This window comes from Zonotrichia albicollis, chromosome 15 (assembly GCF_047830755.1).
Source record: "Zonotrichia albicollis isolate bZonAlb1 chromosome 15, bZonAlb1.hap1, whole genome shotgun sequence".
NCBI classification, from domain to species: domain Eukaryota; kingdom Metazoa; phylum Chordata; class Aves; order Passeriformes; family Passerellidae; genus Zonotrichia; species Zonotrichia albicollis.
The window spans coordinates 15,515,168-15,534,597 of NC_133833.1; the positions used below are offsets into that span (position 1 = coordinate 15,515,168).

A 19,430-nucleotide genomic window follows, 5' to 3' on the forward strand; every position below is an offset into this window, starting at 1 on the left:
GCCCAATAGGCGTGCGCGGAGCGGCGGGGGGGCGGCGCGGCGGCCGCGGCCGGGTAGGGTGTGAGAAGTTAGTGGCGCTGCCGCGGTGCCGTGAGGGGACGGAGACGGCCGGGCCCGGACCAGCGCGATGCTCACGGACGGCACCGCCGCCGCTGCCGCCGACGAGGAGATCGACTCGGTCGCGCCCCGCGCGCCGCCCGCCGCTGCCGAGCCGCCCGCCGCGGCCGGGCCCTCCCCGCTGGGCCTGCGGGCCGTGCGCCTCTTCGGGGAGGCCGGGCCCGGCGGGCCGGGAGGCCCCGGCGCGCCCGCGGCCGGTGAGGCCGCCCTCGACTTCAAGCTGGCGGCCGCCGTGCTGCGGAGCGGGGGCGGCGGCGGCTCCGGCAGCGACGAGGACGAGGTGTCCGAGGTGAGCGATCCTGGCCCGCCCTCCTTCCCCTCCGCCGCTTCCTGACAGGCCCGGCCGGGGCCCGCCCGCCCTCCCGCTCGCCGCGCCGGCCGCACCGCACCCGCTCGTCCCGGGCCTCCCGCCGCCATGGGCGGGTCCCGGCGGCCCCGCACGGCAGCGCGGCCCGCGGCCGGGGAGGAGGCAGCGGCCGCGGGGGTCTCGCCCCGCCGCGCCTCCCGGCGGCCCCGGGAAGGGCCGGGGGCGGCCGGGCCCTGTGCGCGCCGCGGCCCCGGAGCGGGGTGAGGATGTGACCCGGCCTCACGGAGCCGCCTCCACCTGGGAGCGGGCTTGGAGGGGGAGGCGAGATCTGCACCCGGCGGAGAACAAAGTGAAGCGTCAGCCCCGCTATTGCTGCCCTGCACTCGGGGTGCCCAGACACGGATCAGTTCCTGTAGATACAGCTATACACACACACGCTTTTATGCAATAGAAATATTTCTTACCTAACAAAATGGAAGAGGGTAGTCGAGGTGTCTTCCTTTGATCTTCCAAACCTGCGGAGAGGTTTAAAGGGAGGGTGTGGAGGAGGGACGGGGGCCTTATCCCAACCCAAATGGAGCGTTGTTGGACCTGTAAACTGGCATTTAATGCTGCTTTATGTAGCCTAGGGAGAGAAGGTAAATGAGGGCTTTTATCTGTCATTGCCGTACCAAAAGGTGAATCTTCATTCCTTAGTAGTCTCTTAGCAAAAGATGGGATCCCAGCTGGATCACAGCCCTTACATAGCTTTAGTGGAAAGCAGGAGAAAGTGGCTGCTTACTGCTTGCAGGCTTTTCCCAGTTCCTCAGGAAGAAAGTAGCCAAGGTGATACATACCATTTTTAATTTGGAGGGCAAGCCAGTGTACTTAGGATGTGTCCTTGTTCCTTCTGGAGAGATGAAAGGAGAGGAGCCTGCACTCATCCTCCTGTAGCTAAATTTTTTGCCTTCTATTGATGTCCATCTTTTGTCCAGCCCTCCTGAAACCTGAGCCAGGTCTTATCTGAATAAAAAAAAAGTGATAAAACTGATGCAGATCCACATTTGCTCATGACCACCTAAGCTACGTTAAAAGTGGTGCTAACAGCAGGACATTTAACTAAACTCAGAATCTAATGGTGAGGCAGATGAGCAGTTGTATGTGGACATTCCTGGTGTGATTGATGTCCTGGACATCCATCATCAGTGCCATATGGAATTAGGGGTTCCAGGCCATACCTGTTTGGGGGAGCTGGAAGATCTCCCATGGATAGAGCAGGACACAAGTCATCAATGAGTGCCTGCTCTCCAGGAGGCCTTGCATGTCACATTTCAATGTATCTTTGAAGATACAAAGCAGTAGCTACAGAATCTGGGAGATGATGGCAAGTGGGCTGTATCAGGGTGTTGGTGGCTCTTTACAAGGTGAGCAGAGTCCTACTTTGAAAGCTTATCCCTTTTGAACCCACCCCATTATTTAAGGGATGTGAAGATTGGATAACTAGGATGTTTACTAAGCACTCTTTTGACTAATAGCAAGTATTAAGAAAGACAGCCTATTATAAATAATGTGTCTGGGAGGTTGCCATTGAGGTCAAAAAAATAAAGGTTCCCAAACAGCTCTTAAAGTTAAATGATTCATTTCAAAAAACTTGGGGAAAAGTTCATTATTTAAAATATACAATAGAAGAAATGAATTGGAATTGAAATAGTTGAAGTTTTGCAGCACACATGGAGAGGAGGTGGGCTAATCTCAGAGCTGAAATTGCCTGGGGAGTTCTCCTGTCCTGTGTTTCTGGTTGTGGAGAGTTACCTGGGAAAAGCTTGGGTGGGAGGAATGTGCCTGGGCTGGGAGCACCAAAGGGGGAATTTCTTTTTCTTCTTCTTTTTTTTTTTTCCTGAGAGCTAAGGAAGCACCTGTTGTCAGTGGTAGGTGTCTGTCTTTGTTTTGTTTTCTTTTTTGAGCAAAGCAAAGGCAGTTAAGGAGCAGGGATGGAGCAGTGAATTCTTGAACAGCACTGCTTTGAGAAGCCAGTCAGGCACTGTTTGGACTGTGGTCTTGTGCCATGAGTCACTGATTTGGGAGTATGCCTTCAGCTATTCCCAGTGGGTGGAATTAGTGAGAACTAAAAGGGAGAATTAAAAATGAAACAAAAAAAAAAGTGAGTTTTTGCCATGCTACCTTGATCTGTTCTGTCTATTTTGAGGCCATAAAAATAATGGTAGAGTCTACAAAATTCTGTAGACTCTGCTGTGTATCTGCAGTGGTATTTAGGTTTTGTATCCTTGTGTTTGTAGAGTTTAATATGCTAAAATAATTGAACAGGTCAAAATGGCAAATTAGTTAAAAAAGAAGATCATCAGGGAAGTGCAGGACAAGGAGTATAATGAAGCATTTATGTAGAGAATGAAAAGAGCAATATATTTTTAACCTTTTTGAAAATATATTGCATTTCTTAGATCAGATCTCCCAGTACTTTCCAGAGGAGGGAAGTGTCCCCATTTTACAGGTGAAGAGGGTGTGCCCCATTTATCCTGGCTTGCAGAACTGGGAGAAAATTGAACCTTTCTGCTTCCCTAGCTCCGTGCCTGCCCATGGCAGTGACCAAGCTCTTGGTTAGGAAACCAAGGCCTGCAGTGGATCCTGTACAGATGAGTTGTATCAGGTCCACAAGGTGCAATTTGAATGCAGCTGTGCAGAATATTTTCTAGAATTACCAGTTAAAATTATCCCATGCAAATAGAAACAATTGCAAGCTGCAGCACGTCTCTGGGCACGGAGGGCTGAGGCCAGGAGCTCTGTTCCTGTGTAAAACTCCCTGCTCTGCCTCTCCTGAGTGCTCACAGAAGCTTCACCACTGGCTGAGGAATGAGTTGGTTTTGACCTCAGTGCAAATAGTTGCTTAGTTGCCTTCTAAGCTTGATCAGGGTGTGAACACAGCCTGCAACTTGTTTAGAGTGAGATTTTTGGTGTGACTTGAAGTGTATCATTACCACTCCTTGTGAATTTTGCTGGTACTTCCAGCAGTGCCAAAGGCACAAGCACTGAGCAGCCTGGCTCTGAGGGCTGTAGGTCAAGGTGAGGGTGTGCTGGGAGGGCAGTGCTCATTCCTGCATGTCCATGGGGGCTTTGATGGTCACAGAAAGGGCAGATCCTCATCAAAAACCCTCCCACAGCAAAGTGTGGCAGCAGGAGTTGAGGCAGGTGATCAGTGTGGCTGTGTTGGTGCTCAGGACACTTTGCTGAGCTGTTGTAAATCAAGCAGCAGAAACTGGCCCTGCTGACAGAAGTACCAGGGGATCTGGGAGCTCAGTTCAGCCAGTGGCTTTTGGCACTGAGTGTCCAAATGTAGCAAATCTCTCCTGTTCTGTAATTCAGGGCTTGGGAGGCCTTCAGTGACAACTGGAGCTCGCCCAGCCCTTGGCTATGGAGTCAGCTCAGCTCTCGGTTCCCTCTCGGAGCTGCTCGCCTTACTTAAGCCTGTACCTATTGCATAAGCCTCTGGGGATATTTACATAAAGCATAATTAAAAATCAGACATAACATACCTCCTACAAGCAGTAGGATGAGTAGTTGAATGGCATGCACTCCAGAGCAGCTCAGTACCTGGAGATTTTGGCTGGGGCCCCCTTCCCTGCAACCTGGGGTCTCTTAATTTTTAAATTAGGTCTGAAATTCAGAGTAAATACCTAGTTTGTTTCAGATTAGAATTGTTGTCTATTAAAGTCATTGCCTAGGTCTGAAATTCAGGCTAAATACCTAGTTTGTTTCAGATTAGAATTGTTGTCTATTCAAGTCATTGCTGCATTGTTGAACCTTCCTAACATGGATCTGCTTTGTAGATGGTGTGCACAATGCAGCTTTTGACTTCTGAGGCTAACATAATGCTCAGACACTTTAATGTTCATTGTTTTAGAAACAATGTAAATTTTCAGCATTTAGTAAATTTAGCAGCATTTTCTTTACCATAAGGAATAGAAATTCCAAAAGTGGATGCAAGTTCAGGTAGATAGTATTAAGCAGAAAAACCTTTTCTCTGAAAAATGTAGGTTTCAGTTTAGCAGTTGATATTTTTCTTTTGTCAAGCTCTTTCAAAGTTGAGAAGGTAAGAGATGGGAAAAAAAGTAAAATTTTCTTCCAGGAATTATTCAGTGATTAGGAAACATCAAGGGGTGGCATGTTCAGGTTGGCAGAAGTGTTGAGGTGACTCTTCAGGATGCAGAGAGCTGGTTAGTAGGGTGTTCATTTATTCCCAGTCTGATTAAGCATCTAACTCCCAGAAAAATCATGGTGGGGATCTCAGTAACTCTGTGAGTGTGGTAACCAGGCACAAGCAGTATTTCTGTGTGCATGTTTGGTTAATCCTATTCAATAACATTTTACAGTCAGCTCCTTTCTAAGGTTTCTTGCAGAACTTGGGTCTCCCTTTAGTGCAGCTTGACCCATTTGAGTGCCTGACCTAAAATAAATGTCAGCAACTGTTTTCTAATGATAGGTGTAGAAAGTAAAGATGTGAAATACTACTGTATAATTCCATAAATATGCAGTGCAACCCCTTGGTAAGGAGAGATTTGCCAAATTTAGCAGAACATCTATATTTAGGTACAAATTTGCACATTGGTTTCACCAGTCAACTAGTTACAGTCTGCTGGGGGTGGGAAGGGTTTGTTTGAGCATTAATGCTGACTCATGAGTTCTTGTGTTCTGATTTAAATTGGGGCTGCCCAGCTGCTGCCCCATGGGCTCAGTGTTGGGCAGCTCTTCTGTCTCCTTGCCTTGCCTTGGAGGGTGCTGCAATCCAGCTGCAGGCACAGCTGGATGGTGCCATGGGGCCACTGTGCTGTGCTCAGAGCTCAGAGCATCCCTGCAGTGTTCCCTTGGCAGAAGGGTCTGTGTGAGGGAAGGGGAATGCACAGGGACTCCTTTTGCTGTGCATCTGTGGCCTGGCCTTCAAACTGGGAGCAGCTCCAGCACTGAACTGGGGGTTTGTTGGAGTCACAGCTGGGGCTCAGACCCTGCAGGTGAGGAGAGCTTCCATCTTTGATAATTTTGAGTTCTTGTAACATATGGGAGGATTTCTTTAAGGTATTAAGCTGTTACTGGAGTAAAAATAATTCTTGGATTTAAAACAGTCAAATCTTGACTTACATGGAAGAAGGAACCTTAAATTTCTTTCCCACTGAAAACTTGATGAAACAGGAAAAATAACTCCTCATGCTGTGTGAGGAGCTTTGTGGCACTGTTCAAGTGAAGCTCTGAGGCCTCACTCTTAGCTGGGTGTTTTCATTTCTCTCCTGCAGACACTTTCTTCCCCAGCAGCAGCCCATGGGCCTTGCAAACTCCAACCAAACCTTGTCCTGGTGGGAATGGCCTTCTGCTGCAATGGGACTGTGAGCAAACCTCAGAAATCAGTCATTTCTGCAAGAACTGCATGAATTTAGGAGGTTTTTGCACAGTGCCTGGCCTCAGAGGTTGTCTCAAATAGAAACTTTCTAACTGGTACCTCCAGTGACCTTGGCCTATGATAAACTAAAGATTACTTTAACTTTGAAATGATACAAATATTTCTTTTTTGTAGCAACAGACTGCAGTAACAAGGTTGCAGCCTTTGTGTTATAAACCCAAAGCTGCTGCCTCTGACCAAGGGAGGTGCAGGTGAATTAATATTTGGATTTAGGGGTTAATTTAGTTAGGATGGCATGCTATAGTCCTTATTATACACAGATATATATTATAATAGAATACAGATAGTTTGTTTTTTTTTTTTTCCTCAACAAGTAGTTTTCCCTTTTTATTGTGAAAGTGCAGAGGTTTGATTTTGCATAGTTTTGGAGGAATGCTGAGCAAGTGAAATTTATGGAAATGCATTTTACTCTTGCAACTCATTACTTAAGAATTTTTTTCTTATGTAATGTTGATTGTTTAGAAGTTTTATAAAATATTAGAAAATTTTCTCGTTTTTTTTCAGTATTGTGCATTTTCTACTGAAGTGCAGATAGAAAACGCTTACTCTGATAAAACATAAATAAAAGAATTGGTCCTGTGCTGGATCCTATTTTTTTCCTGCTTTTTGTGAGATGAGACTCCTTATTCACTTTGGTCCTTTACTTTCAAGGGAGAGTTGAAATTTTTTTTTCCAAATTATTTTCATCTGTAGCTCTTCCAAAACACCCTAGGATGTGTAAGGAAAGGTGCTGTAGAGGGGTTACTCCCAGTTGAATTATGATGATTTGTTTGTCCAAATGCTGGTGGTGGCTCAGAAGAGACAAATGTGGACAGGAGAGCTTTTCAAAAGTACCTTTGTGCACACCCACCCTGCAGGAAGAAAATACTCCCAAATAGAAGAAAAATAGGATATTTTATTTGGTACTGGACAGTGGGCCAACAGAAAGTCATCTCAGATGTTTTTACCATTTCATGTCTTAGCTAGGTGCCTAATTTATTCTCCCTTGCATTCAGTAAAGCATAGGGATTATTAATTAACTAGGATTTTCTTCTAGGAAAATCCCTAAACCTGTTGAACTTTCCCCTTTCCAAAATCATGAATTAAACCAACAGTGTCCCGTGGCAGGCAGGTAGTAAGTCAGTCATATTTCAAAGCAAGGGAAGAGAGGAGATCAGCATTTGGGGCTGAATGTTCTGCTCCCAAACTCATCCTTGGGCATGGTGACTGCTGAGCATCACCTATTTATAGAGTTTGTGCACCTATTTAGAGTTTGTGCTCCTCCCCCTGAAAGGGAGGCAGGGAAAAAGGAAGTTTGGCATTTAGGGTTTCTCAGGATAAATCCAACAGCTTAAATAAATATCTCTCTTATAATTGTTTTTATAAAATAGTTACATTTTTAAGCCCTTGTAGTGCCATATCTTGAATTTTCAGTGGATCACAGCTTAGGCAGGGCTGTGTGAGTTTCTCTGACATGAATAAGTGATGGCTCAGGAGTTGCATTGGGGTTTCTGCTCCTTTGGTAGTGGGACAGCCTGAAAGGGACCCAGGGGAAAAGGGAGGCTGATGTAGAAATTTGGCATTTAGGATTTCTTAGAATAAATCCAACAGCTTAAATAAATGTCTCTTTTTTAATTGTTTTTATAAAATATTTACTTTTTAAGCCATTGCACTGCTATATCTTGAATTTTCAGTGGTTGTAGCTTAGGCAGGGCTGTGTGAGTTTCTCTGACATGAATAAGTGATGGTCAGGAGCTGCATTGGGGTTTCTGCTCCTTTGGCAGTGGGACACACAGAGTGAAAGGGAGCCAGGGGAAAAAGGAAGTTTGGCATTTAGGGTTTCTCAGGATAAATCCAACAGCTTAAATAAATATCTCTCTTATAATTGTTTTTATAAAATAATTACATTTTCAAGCCCTTGCTCTGCTATATGTTGAATTTTCAGTGGTTGTAGCTTAGGCAGAGCTCTGTGAGTTTCTCTGCCATGACTCAGGGATGGCTCAGGAGTTGCATTGGGGTTTCTGCTCCTTTGGTAGTGGGACAGCCTGAAAGGGAGCCAGGGGAAAAGGGAGGCTCACGTGGAAGTTTGGCATTTAGGGTTTCTCAGAATAAATCCAACAGCTTAGATAAATGTCTCTCTTATAATTGTTTTTATAAAATAATTACATTTTTAAGCCCTTGTAGTGCCATATCTTGAATTTTCAGTGGATCACAGCTTAGGCAGAGCTCTGAGTTTCTCTGCCATGACTCAGGGATGGCTCAGGAGTTACATTGGGGTTTCTGCTGCTTTGGGACAGCCTGAAAGGGACCCAGGGGAAAAGGGAGGCAGGGAAAAAGGAAGTTTGGCATTTAGGGTTTCTTAGGCTAAATCCAACAGCTTAGATAAATATCTCTTATAATTGTTTTTATGAAATAGTTACATTTAAGCCCTTGCACTGCTCTATGTTGGATTTTTAGTGGATCACAGCTTAGGCAGAGCTGTGTGAGTTTCTCTGCCATGACTCAGGGATGGCTCAGGAGCTGCAGTGGGGTTTGTGCTGCTCTGGCAGTGGGACAGCGTGCACAGACCTGTTTATCCAGGCCTTGAAAAGAATTGCTGCCACCAGCTTGGGCTCTGAGAGGGGCAGAAAGGCCAGGGTGATTTTCAGTTTGCTGTAAGCCTCTAGATAACTTAATTAGTCTCTTTAAATGCTGATTCCTCTTTCTGAAATGTATAGGTTGGCCTGGAAACAGATTATTGAATTACTATTGTATTCAAGTTCCACTTGTATGATTTTTTTTTCTATTTAGGCATTGTCCCCTTGGATTGAAAAGAGATCTTAAAAGGTCATTTCCAAGAAGGTGGCTTAGAATGTTTCCCATCTTGGTTGGGTGTGAGCTTTTACATCATCAAACAAATGCATCTGTTTATCTTCTGCCTTAAAAGTTGCCTTCACTTTGGTTTAATGCCTGGGATTTAATACTTGAGCAAGGAAAGCCATGGCTAAATTGATGCAACAATTCTGGTTTCTATTCTAATAAATCAAATACTGAATTACACCAGCTGTTTCTTGGCTTGAGGTGAGGAAAGAAGAGGGGCTCTTTCTGTGGGAATATTAGATAAAAAACCAGGTGAGGAGGGAATCCTAGAGCCCATGGGAATATGGAGCACTCAGAACATGATTTAGAGTGGACTGAGATAGAATATGTGAAAATAAGGAGTGCTTAGTGCAAGTGGTGCTTGTTTTAGTCAAGTTTCCTGGTCTCCATTCCAAGGTTTTCTTTGGTATAAAGTCAAGAATTGGCACTTGATTTACTGGGATTGATGTGAATTTTGAATTAGCTTCAGTTGTCAGTTCCAGTTCTGTGCATGACAGCTCCTTGCTACAAAAGATTGGTTTGTACATGGAGAAAATATATCATAATTATTTTTGTTTATCAGACATTGAGTATGTCTGGCTTTAACAGTGTTTTGGGTTATTTTAGTAGTTACTGAGATGAGTAAATCTTTCTTTTCTGCTATACAGAGAAACTTTGTGACATTGCCAGTTTCTTGTACCAAGAGGAGCCAACATGTGTTTTGTGTGCCTTAATTCTGTGAGGGTTAACAGGGTGCAATCATGTTGCTTATTGTTGTGAAACAGTGCTTTAATAAAAATAAATGGTAGTGATGTGTTTCTGGCAGATCCACAGATCAGACAGCTCTTTCACAGGCTTGTGTAGGGTTTAGTTTGTGATATTCAGAACTGCTTCAATAGTGTCAGTTGTCTTTTTAAGATAGAATTCAGGTAAGTGCTTAAATTGACATGAACCATTTGACAGCTGCTTGTCCAGGAGTGTCTGCTTATGGTTCAGTGTGAGTGCAAGAAAATTGAAACCCAGGATCAGCAATCTCTGGAAAGGATGAGTAGTAGTATAAAACATTCATTCTGATTTATTATTTTAGCTGCATGTTTCAAATAACAGCTGTAATTTTGAAGAACTGGCTGGTGACTTGGGGTGCCAGGCTTGAGACCCTGTGGTGAAACAGCCATAAAGGTGTCAGTCCTTGCTCACTGCCTGCTGCCTCTCCCATCATTTTAGGCAGCTCCTAAAATGAATATTGTATTTTGTGTAGGGATGTTGTTCTCATGGCCCACACTGTGTGTGTGAGGGCCTTTCCTTTCCTGCAGCAACAAATCTTGAGGCTGTGTCCACCTGTATTTACCCTGTATCTATAGCAGCATCTGCAACCTGAACCTGTGCTCTGAAATGAGCTCATCACAGCCCACAGATCCTGTAGCTGCTTGTTTGGTAATTGTTTAATATCTCTGGGAATAAAGGCTGTCCTTTAGATAATCCTGCCTCCAGTCACTCACTCAGCTTCCTGCTGCAATCAGAGCTGAACAGATTTGCACCCCTTCTCTCCCCACCCTCCCAGTGTAATTCCCTGCCTGTGGAGCTGCTGCTGCTGCAGGTGTGAGCTCTGACAGCTGCACTTCAAGGTGGGGCCATAGGGAGCTGCCATGATTAATGCCTGTCTGCTCCCAAAGAATGATATTCCAGCTTGACAGACCCCTTTGAAGTCCATGAAATTCATCAAGTGGTAGAAAAATATTTGTTTTCTCCCTTTTTGAGGTGTTAGTGTGAAGCTGCCTGACCTGTCACAAGGTGAGCAGTGACTGGATGATGCTCCAGGTGCTTTATGCTCCCCATGGTGGTGGGGAGCACCCAGAGCACCCTGTACCCCCAGGCTGGCAGGGTTCTGTGGAATCACAGCATCCTTGGTGCTGGATAATGCTCTCCTGGTGGTTTCTGTCTTCTTGGGCTGGAACTTTTATTTTTTAATGGAAGAAACTGCCTTTAGAATTTACAGCTCTAGCCAAACACAGTGGATATGGTTTTATATAATTAATTATGTCTGAATTGATGTTCCCATTGATTCTATGTTGTTTCTAGGTACTGACTCTAGAGTACTTCCCTGAAATGTTTATTTTCTTTCTGTAGCTTTGAAATGCCAAGAAAGGACAGTGTCCTGAGACCCCACTGAAAGGTTTTGTGAAAATACCCACATTAGTGTGTGATTTTTCCTCTTCCTTTACTCCATCTCTTGAAACTGAAATGGTTGTGCAGGAAAGTGCCTTAAGCAGGTGCAAAGATGTTTGGCTGGGCTGGCAGGGGAAGAGTGTTGAAAAGTGCATTCTCTGGTAAATCAAACCCAGGCTTTTTGTTGGAGTTAAGTCCACACCAAGGGGGTTGTGCTACACTTAATTGTTGCAGGGAGCATCTAAGAGTGTCATGTCAGGGACAAAGTCCTTCACTTTACTTTCTCCTTGGAATGATTATTTTTAATGGATTTGATAGCTGAAATCCTTTATATGTGGAATTTACAAGAGTTTAATGTAAAATTTGAAATACAAACTAAAGTTCATTCTTAGTGCTATGTCCTGTCACTATTCCCCAAAAATTTTAGGGCAGGATTGCAAGTATTAATCCAATATTGGCCTTCAGTTTAATAAAGGACATGACAACATAAACTGTAAGAGGTTGGGGTTTTCTGAAAAATCCACAAGAACTTTCTCTGCTGCATTTCTCCTAATGCAGCACTGCACATGCTGTTAATTATGGAGTGAAAATGTCCAAATAGAATTATAGAAGTAATTAGAGTGGTTTCCTAACACAAAAGAGAAATTCAGGCAGTCATTTATTTGCATAAAAAATAGGAGTTTAGGAGTCCCAGTCAAGAGCTTGAGTCCTTATTATTTGTAAATACTTCACAAACAGAGCAATGAGTATTGTTACCCCAAAAGAAATGTTCATAGCTCAATAGGTTCAAGTTCAAGGGAATAATTTAACAGCACCTTTCTCTTTGCTATGAACACTTTTTGTAAAGATGGCCTTCCCAGGAGCACTGATGTGGCAGAAATGGAAGGAGAAGGCAGGAGGAGCTGTCTGTGCTGCTGCCCTTGCCTGCAGGAGGAGGGAGCAGTGCTACCTCCAGCCCCCAGGAAGCTTTTCCATCCTCTGTAGCCTGTCAGGAGCAGGCTGTTTGTGAGCAGGTCCAGGCTATTCTGGGCAAAGCACTTTGCACTAGTGCAACATAAGGGAGCTCAGTTTAGATTTAATATTAGAAATGTGTTGTAACCCTGCTCATCATGTCCAGCTGACCAGAATCACCGGTGTCAGTGGGGATGGTGGTGCTGCAAAGTCCCTGTGCATCCCCTTGGTGTAATCTTCCCTGCAGTGCTGTCCTTGCCTCTCTGCTGGGGCTCTGCTCCATTCTCTGCAGCACAGCCCTTCCTGTCTTCTCAGGGGCTCCTCTTGGGCTCTCAACCCACCCCTATTTATTTCTGTTACCTTCAGAGCTACAGCTGCTGCCCAACGAAGGACTTTGCAGCTGCAGCTTGTTTGGAGTAACTCGGACCCACACAGATCTTACAGTACAACATATATTCAGGCCCCCACATATTCCCCCTTTTCTTGTAGCAATTACACAATTACAATATACACACAGTCCTAGCTTTCAGGCTGCCACAGCTTTTGGCTGTCTTAAATACATCCATAGAATATACATATCCCTGTACAGTCCCTGCTCTCTCTGGCTGCCACAGCTCTCCACTGTCCTTAAACACATACAAGTCCCTAGATGTTCCAAGGCTCTTTTCCTTAAAGGCCATATTCTTACAGCTTTCTGCTGTTACAGCTCCTTAATTCCAAGGCCATATTATGTTCTGAAGTCCCAGCTCTCAGGCTGCCTTTAAACACATACACAGAATATACATATCCCTAACCAGTTGTTGTAATCTTCACTGCAGTGTTGTTCTTGCCTGAATATATGTTGTTTTGTAGTGTGGGTTGCTCCAAAGGAGCCACAGCTGCAGGGTCCTTAGTTGGGCAGCAGCTGTAGCTCGTGAAGGTAACTGAAATAAATAGGGGTGGGTCGAGAGCCCAGGAGGAGCCCTGAGAAGACAGGAAGGGCTGTGCTGCAGAGAATGGAGCAGAGCCCCAGCAGAGAGGCAAGGACAACGCTGCAGTGAAGGTTACAACAGGATGGTGGTGCTGCAAAGTCCCTGTGCGTCCCTGAGCTGCATTAACTCAGTGCTGGGGGTAACACCCAAACGCTGATGGAGCTGAGGCCACATGGCTGCAATGTGGCTGCTCTGGAGGAGGCTCCAGGGCTGTAACTGGATCTGCAGAGCTGCCAGGCTGCTGCAGTCCTTGGCAGGGCTTCAGCGAGGCCATGGCTGCTGTGGGAGGGCAGGAGGCACTGGGGGGGTGAGCCCTGCCCTCCTGTCCCCTGCAGCTTCTGGGCTGTGGGCTGGGAAGGTGAAATTGGTTTGGCTGTTGGAATAATGTCTGGAGTCCTTGTGTTCCTCATGAGCCTGCCCAAGTAAGATGCTTATTAACTGCCCAAAGCAGCTAGCAAAATAATCCAAAAATAGCACAGTGACTGGTTACTCTATCACTTTGCTGCAGATCTGATTAGGATAGAACAGAGTGCCTAAATTTTGCCACATGAGCAGTGTATTATGTCTTCCAGGAATGCTAATATGAAATGTGCTTGGATTTTTTACTTGCTTGTTTTGATTTTTAATGCAGTTATTTTTTTGTTTTAAAAGCCAGATTTGTTTGATATTTCAAAAAAAATATTATGATATATATTTATTGTAGGTCACTTCCATTCACAAGAGACATCTGATCAATTAGGTAATTTCTCACTCTGCTATTAGTGATAGAATATCCAACTGTTCATTCTCTCTGGCTTTGTCTTATTGTGTGAGAAACTGCATTGATTTACAGAAATGTCAGACATTCTGACATGAAAATACATTGAAGTTTATTCTGGGAGACTGGCAGTGGTGCAACTATTTTAACATTTTGCATATGGATTTTCAGTATTTTCACACTCAAGATATATTTTTACTGTGGGTATGTTATTAAGCTCTTACTAAAAATCAAAATAAAACCTAAAAAATGGTGCTTAACATGTGCAGTAATAATGAAAGCATCTGCCTTCCTATGATACAAAACTATGATGAAAGTATTGTGTATGAAGCAGGAATTTTTGAGAGATTTTAATTGTGCAAAGTCTCTGGAAGTGCAGTTGCTGATGTAAAGAAGAGCTGAAAGGCAGGAAGAGTTCATAAGAGTGGTGAAAAGAGCAGACTACACCAGTAAGTAAAAACTGTGTGTGTAATTTAATTAGTAGTGTTTGCACAATCATTGTTAAAAATACAGACTTATTTCGAGGTTCCTGTAAGCAAAATGTATTCCCTGCTGGGGAGACAGAGGTTCCTTGGAAGCTGAATATTTGCATGGTGAATTAACACCGATTTAGGCTCAAGATGTGGATTGTTGCCTGTAAAATCCAGTAAATAGATCCCAGTGAGCTTGTGCTGGCAGCAGGCAGGGAGAAAATGGTCCAGATCTTTCCCAAAGTGTCAAAACCATGAAGTTTTACAATTTGCAGCAGGACAGCTTCTGGCAGGTTGCTGCAAGGCTGCTGTGCTTCCCTTGGCTGAGGAGAGCCCTGAGGCTTGCCAGGAGCCACTGAGTGTTTCTGCAGTGTTTGTTGTTCTCAAGTGCACTTGCTTCAGTGGGAGGTGACATTTTTACTCCTTTTGGTGTGTCCTCAAAAGGGAGGACTGCTGGTAAATGTAGTGGTGTGGTTGACAAAGAAAAATGTCCATAAGAATCTAATAAAATTTCTTGTATCAGGTTCTCAGCTGTATATAAAGAATGGTCATGTAGACACAGTGGGAATTTCTGCCCTTCACCAGATCACACAAACATATTGCAATAGGAGTTATATTGCCATCATATTAATGCCTTGTGTAGCCTTGTGGGGAAAAAATGAAAAACCCTGAAGTACTCATGTAGGTAAGGGTGAATTTTCCCAGAAATCAGTTTTGCATCAGAACTCATGAAAGCAGAGAGTCCTTAAGCTGGCTATGGACTAACCTGGAATTTGAGTTCTGCTGAGGGGGCTGTTACTGTAGGGATACATTTTGCTGTGTAAATAGCTCTTATTTGTTTGTAGTAAAAATATGTATCACTGGTTTGGGTCACTGATTTTCTACTTGTTTAATGTTCAACTCTTTCTTGCAATGACAGTTTCTTATTTTTAGGACTGTTGCTTGGACTAACCTAGAAATCTTGCTTCTCTGAGCACCAAATCAGAGCCTGCTGCCTTACCTTTAATATTTGTGTCTGGCACACAAGATCTACTATCTGTAAGCTGGCTGGGGTCACAAATATCCACTGAGATGTGGATATTTGTGTTCTCATGTTCAGTGTTCCTAAAAAGTCATACTTGCTCCTATTGCCATGATATTCCAATGTGAGCATTTCCCTGGCACACAGGGCTGGCTGGGACACCAGGGGATGGTGTTACAGCCATTTCCATATCAAAAAGGGGAAGAAATGAACGAATAGCAGAGCTCTGTGCTGCTCCCAGATCCTGTTAACGTTGTTCACACAATGGAGCACTGAATGAATTTGCAGATGGCCTGATTTGATTTTTTTGAAGTATAAATTTTCCTTTTCCAGGGGAAAACCAGGTGGTAGTTTTCTGCTGGGGTGAGAAAAATAGGGGGAAGTATTTTGGGGAAAGCTGAGAAAGGGAGATGAGACTGGGGTATGAAGTGGGAGAGGGCTAAGGCACCAATAGTGTTGGTACAGATAACAGACAACATCTAATTATAAAATAATGTTTTTGTCTTAAAATACTCCTGAAAATAGAGGAAATTATGTCTGAGCTTGGGAGATTCTGAAATGTAGCTGTGTGAGTCAGGTATCCTCCTTGTTTACTCTGGCAAGCTGTCATAAAACTGCAGTGTGTTGTGTTGAGTAATTCCATGGGCTTGTGTTTGGAGGTCACGTGGGGCACTGGTGGGACAGCATTATTGCTGCTTGGTGGGAATGCCTGCCTGCCTGATCCTGCTGCAGATCTCTTCTTGTCCACAAAGCACAGCAGCCTGGGCTAATGCTGAGTGCCAGCTTGGAAACAGATGTTTTGCTATTGAGTTTTGGTCAATCCTTGTGTTCCTGCTCAAAATAAACAAAATCTTTGTGCTACCTCTGCTGAAATGACTTTTAAAAGAGAAATGAAAGGCATCTTGGGAAAACATTCCATCTTTCCCTGGCACTCAGGTCCAGCTGTACCACAGTCATTACTGGTGGCTTTTATTAATAATAACATGGTAGATGAGCTTCTGGTGACAAAGATGTTACAGCCTGCTTGGGTGGTTAACTGTGCAAACATGCATAATAACACTTATTCTGTATTTTACCTGAGCTGAGTGTTTTAAATTGTAATTTTTGCAGTTTTTGTATTTTGTTACTTTAATTACCTCTTCAATCAGTTGACCAGATGTTTTTTGTAGTTTTGTTCTTGGCAGTTAAAACATAATTATGATAGTACAGTTAGATTATTTTAATGGGATTTTTGGGGTAGTATTCTAGATTTACTTTAAAGCTTCAAAAATGGTAAAATTGGTTTGTTTTGACTTTGCAAACAGGTCGAATCATTTATTTTGGACCAAGAAGATCTTGATAACCCAGTGCTCAAAACCACATCGGAGCTGTTCCTATCGAGTGCTGCAGAAGGTGCAGACTTGAGAACTGTGGATCCAGAAACACAAGCAAGACTTGAAGCCTTACTGGAGGCAGCAGGTACTTCCCTTGTCTAGTTCTTTTTCTGAACCTGACTTTTTGTACACAGATCTGGCAGCACATAAATTCTGACACTGGTGAAATGTTCAGGAGTCTGGAAATTTCCCATGATGAGCAGAACATGGAAAAGAAGCTCATAACTCCTGCAAGGGTTGCAGGTTGCTTAGTGCACTCTTTCTGTACATACAGAGTTAGAAAAATGAATTTGAATTAAATGGTATTTCATATAATTGAGATTACATATGTTACGAGAGGGAGAATTAATGAGGAGAAAATACAGGGAAGTAGATTTGCTAAAATGACCTTTTTTTTCCTGCTAATTTAGTCAATATATAATTATTAATTCATTACTCCAGAAATTTACAGGTAAAATACTTTTTTCTCTGTTTTAACTTTGACAAAAGCATTTTTGCATTCTGTAGTTTTGAGGTATCACTGTTGGAAAATACATATTAAACATTCCTGATTTGGAACAGACCTGATGAACATAGTTGCTTCTACATTTATTAGCTTAAGAATGAAATCTTGACTAATTCAAACCCTCTTACAATTTGTGACTGGGATGTTTGTCAGGGATTTGGAAATTATTTCTTAGTTTCAAAATTCCAAGGACAAAAAGATATAAAACCCCTGCTTTGAAACAAATCACAATTGATCATCATCAGTATATACTCAGACTTGTAATGGTGTGCTAAAATTGGAGTTTTCCCACCTTACTTTGGAACACTTAAGGAGCTACATAAAATTGCACTTATTTGCAGGTGTGTAGATGTTAAGCTGTGTACAGTCTTAAAGGAGAATTTTATTCTAAGAAAGCAAAAGGGGCAGAGATTTGGGATTTGGGTTCTCTTTGCATTTTGGATTTCAGAATCCCCAACTTAGAACACAGCACAGCTTTTGTCAGCAGGAAGTTGCAGCAGCCTGTCTGCTGTAACTCTTGAGGCCCAAACTTTGTTTTGTGGGGAACACAGGCTGTTCCTGGGATACTACATGCACTAAGGGAATTTGAATAATTTCCTCCCTTTTCAAGCAGTTTTAAAAATGCAAATCAGTTCCTCTCATGTACCTGGTGGTTGCTGTGTCCCAAAGCCCATTTTTGGCTTTATAAATTGCTGGTGTTATGGGGCAATGCTGGGGCTGCAGTGCTCACAGAGATCTCCCAGTATTTGGCATATCCAGGAGGTGCCTTTGCTGTTTGTAGCACCTGTGAGAATGCTGGACTCAGATTTCTAAGCACTAGTTGGGTATTTGTCCCCAAGATTACATAATTTGTTTTTTAGCTGAGGTTTCCATGTCTTGGTTTTCCCCAAGTACATGAGCAGAGAGGAAGGAATCTGGAAAGAAGAGCAAATAAAAAAAGGAGTGCCTTTGTTTGAGGACTTCCTCTCCAGAAAGACTGGACAAAATTAATGCCACTTGATGAATGTGTGAGATCAGAAGAGTGAAAATACTCTGGGGAAAGTTCTCTAGTTAAGCTGTACTTGTATTTCCCACTGTGGATTGGAATACTAAAAATAACAGGCTAACCTAAAGAAGATGCTGTGAATCTGATAGTTCATTAATAAAAGCCATAATTTGACAGTGATTGAAAAAGAAGTAAGTGGTTTTGGGAGATGTTCTAATACCTTCACTGGATTTATCTGGCTGGTTTGGCTGAAAATACCCTTTTTAACCCTGAGTGAGCTTCTAGGCTTCCATCATGGCAACCTAGTGCTGGACCTTTGTATTCTTTTACAGTTTGGTAAAAGCAAGTGATTTCTGCTGTTCTTTTAGTTACAGTTCAGTCCTCAGCATTAAGGATAGCTTGGAAAAGTAGGAGGCAGAACTATGGCTCAGACACATTTAAAACCTTGTCTGTAGTTTCCAGGCCTTGGTTGTGATGATCCCCCTGTGAGGGGCTTGATTCCACCTTACAACCTAGAAAAAAATCAATTTTGTGATCAGTATCTTGGATTTCTTAGGGTTTCTCGCGTGCCAGGTTTGTGGATGTGTCATTAGGATCCTAATGAGTGTGACTTGCAGAACAAGTTTTGCTCATTCATCTTGAATCCTTTAATGCTCCAATCTCACATGGCTGTGTTGTTGATTAGCTCAGGAAGGTGAGTTCTAGCAACTGCAGCCACGTGGGATTTTGTTCTTCCAAGTGCTTGTGCAGAAGTGCTTTTCAGCCATTGTGTGATTTGTAGGGGCTGTGCTTTGTTTGTGAGGAGCTGTCTTGATTTGAGAGCTGCTGCACAAGAAGCCAGAGGTTGTTTGAACTGCTTGAAGATGTTTCTGTAGGTTGTATTTACCCACCATGAGAGTGCTGGATATTTTTTCACTTGCTTTTTCTGTTTCAAGGATTGTGGATGTGGAAGGTGAGAGCCTTAAGCCAAATTTCCAGCAAGAGGATTGTGTCTCACCCCCTTTGGCATAGCAGCAATTACACACATGTACAAATCCATGTGCATCCAGAGATTCTTGTTTTTCTCTAAAAATCTGCCAGATTAGCTTCACTTTAGACAACTATACTTTATTCTGTGAAAGAACAGGCACTTTATTAATGAACAACTACCTTTAAACAGCTGTCAGTGTTTGTATTATTTCAAAAAAATTAGTTCTACAATCTGAAGACCAAGAGACCGTTGTAAATATCAGTTGTTTGCACCTTCAGAAACTGGAGATAAATTAAAACAACTGAATTGTGTTGTGTGGCAAGTTTTAACCTAAACAAAGCTGCTATATCTTCCTTCAGTTTAACTCCTATTAGCAGAGCAGGGATTTATAGGTAAAATAATCTATGGAATGAGAACCATCCTGCTTGGAGGATGTTTCCATTTTTCAAGCTGCAATTAAACAGATTATTAGTATTCTGAGAGTGGAGTCCTGTTCTGCACTAGAAACATTTCTCTCCACTGTTAATTAGGGTACTGTGGATTTCTTAAAATAATATTTCAGCTCTGAAGAGTCGTG

The 19,430-nt window shown here is 43.3% G+C and overlaps 1 protein-coding gene across 11 annotated transcripts in view; it reads left to right on the forward strand.

The window, feature by feature from the left end:
- Positions 1–5: 5 nt before the first annotated feature.
- The window catches only part of ANKHD1 (ankyrin repeat and KH domain containing 1), a 102,556-nt gene continuing 83,131 nt past the window's right edge, over positions 6–19,430 (forward strand). For 9 of the 11 annotated variants that reach the window (XM_074552083.1, XM_074552084.1, XM_074552085.1 and 6 more), the window contains exons 1-2: positions 7–406; positions 16,325–16,478. In XM_074552083.1, the coding sequence (XP_074408184.1) occupies positions 128–406; positions 16,325–16,478 (433 nt within the window). In that variant the 5' untranslated portion in view covers positions 7–127. Of the gene's footprint in view, positions 407–16,324; positions 16,479–19,430 lie in introns of all 11 variants that reach the window. The other 2 variants (XM_074552087.1, XM_074552094.1) reach the window with 2 other exon arrangements.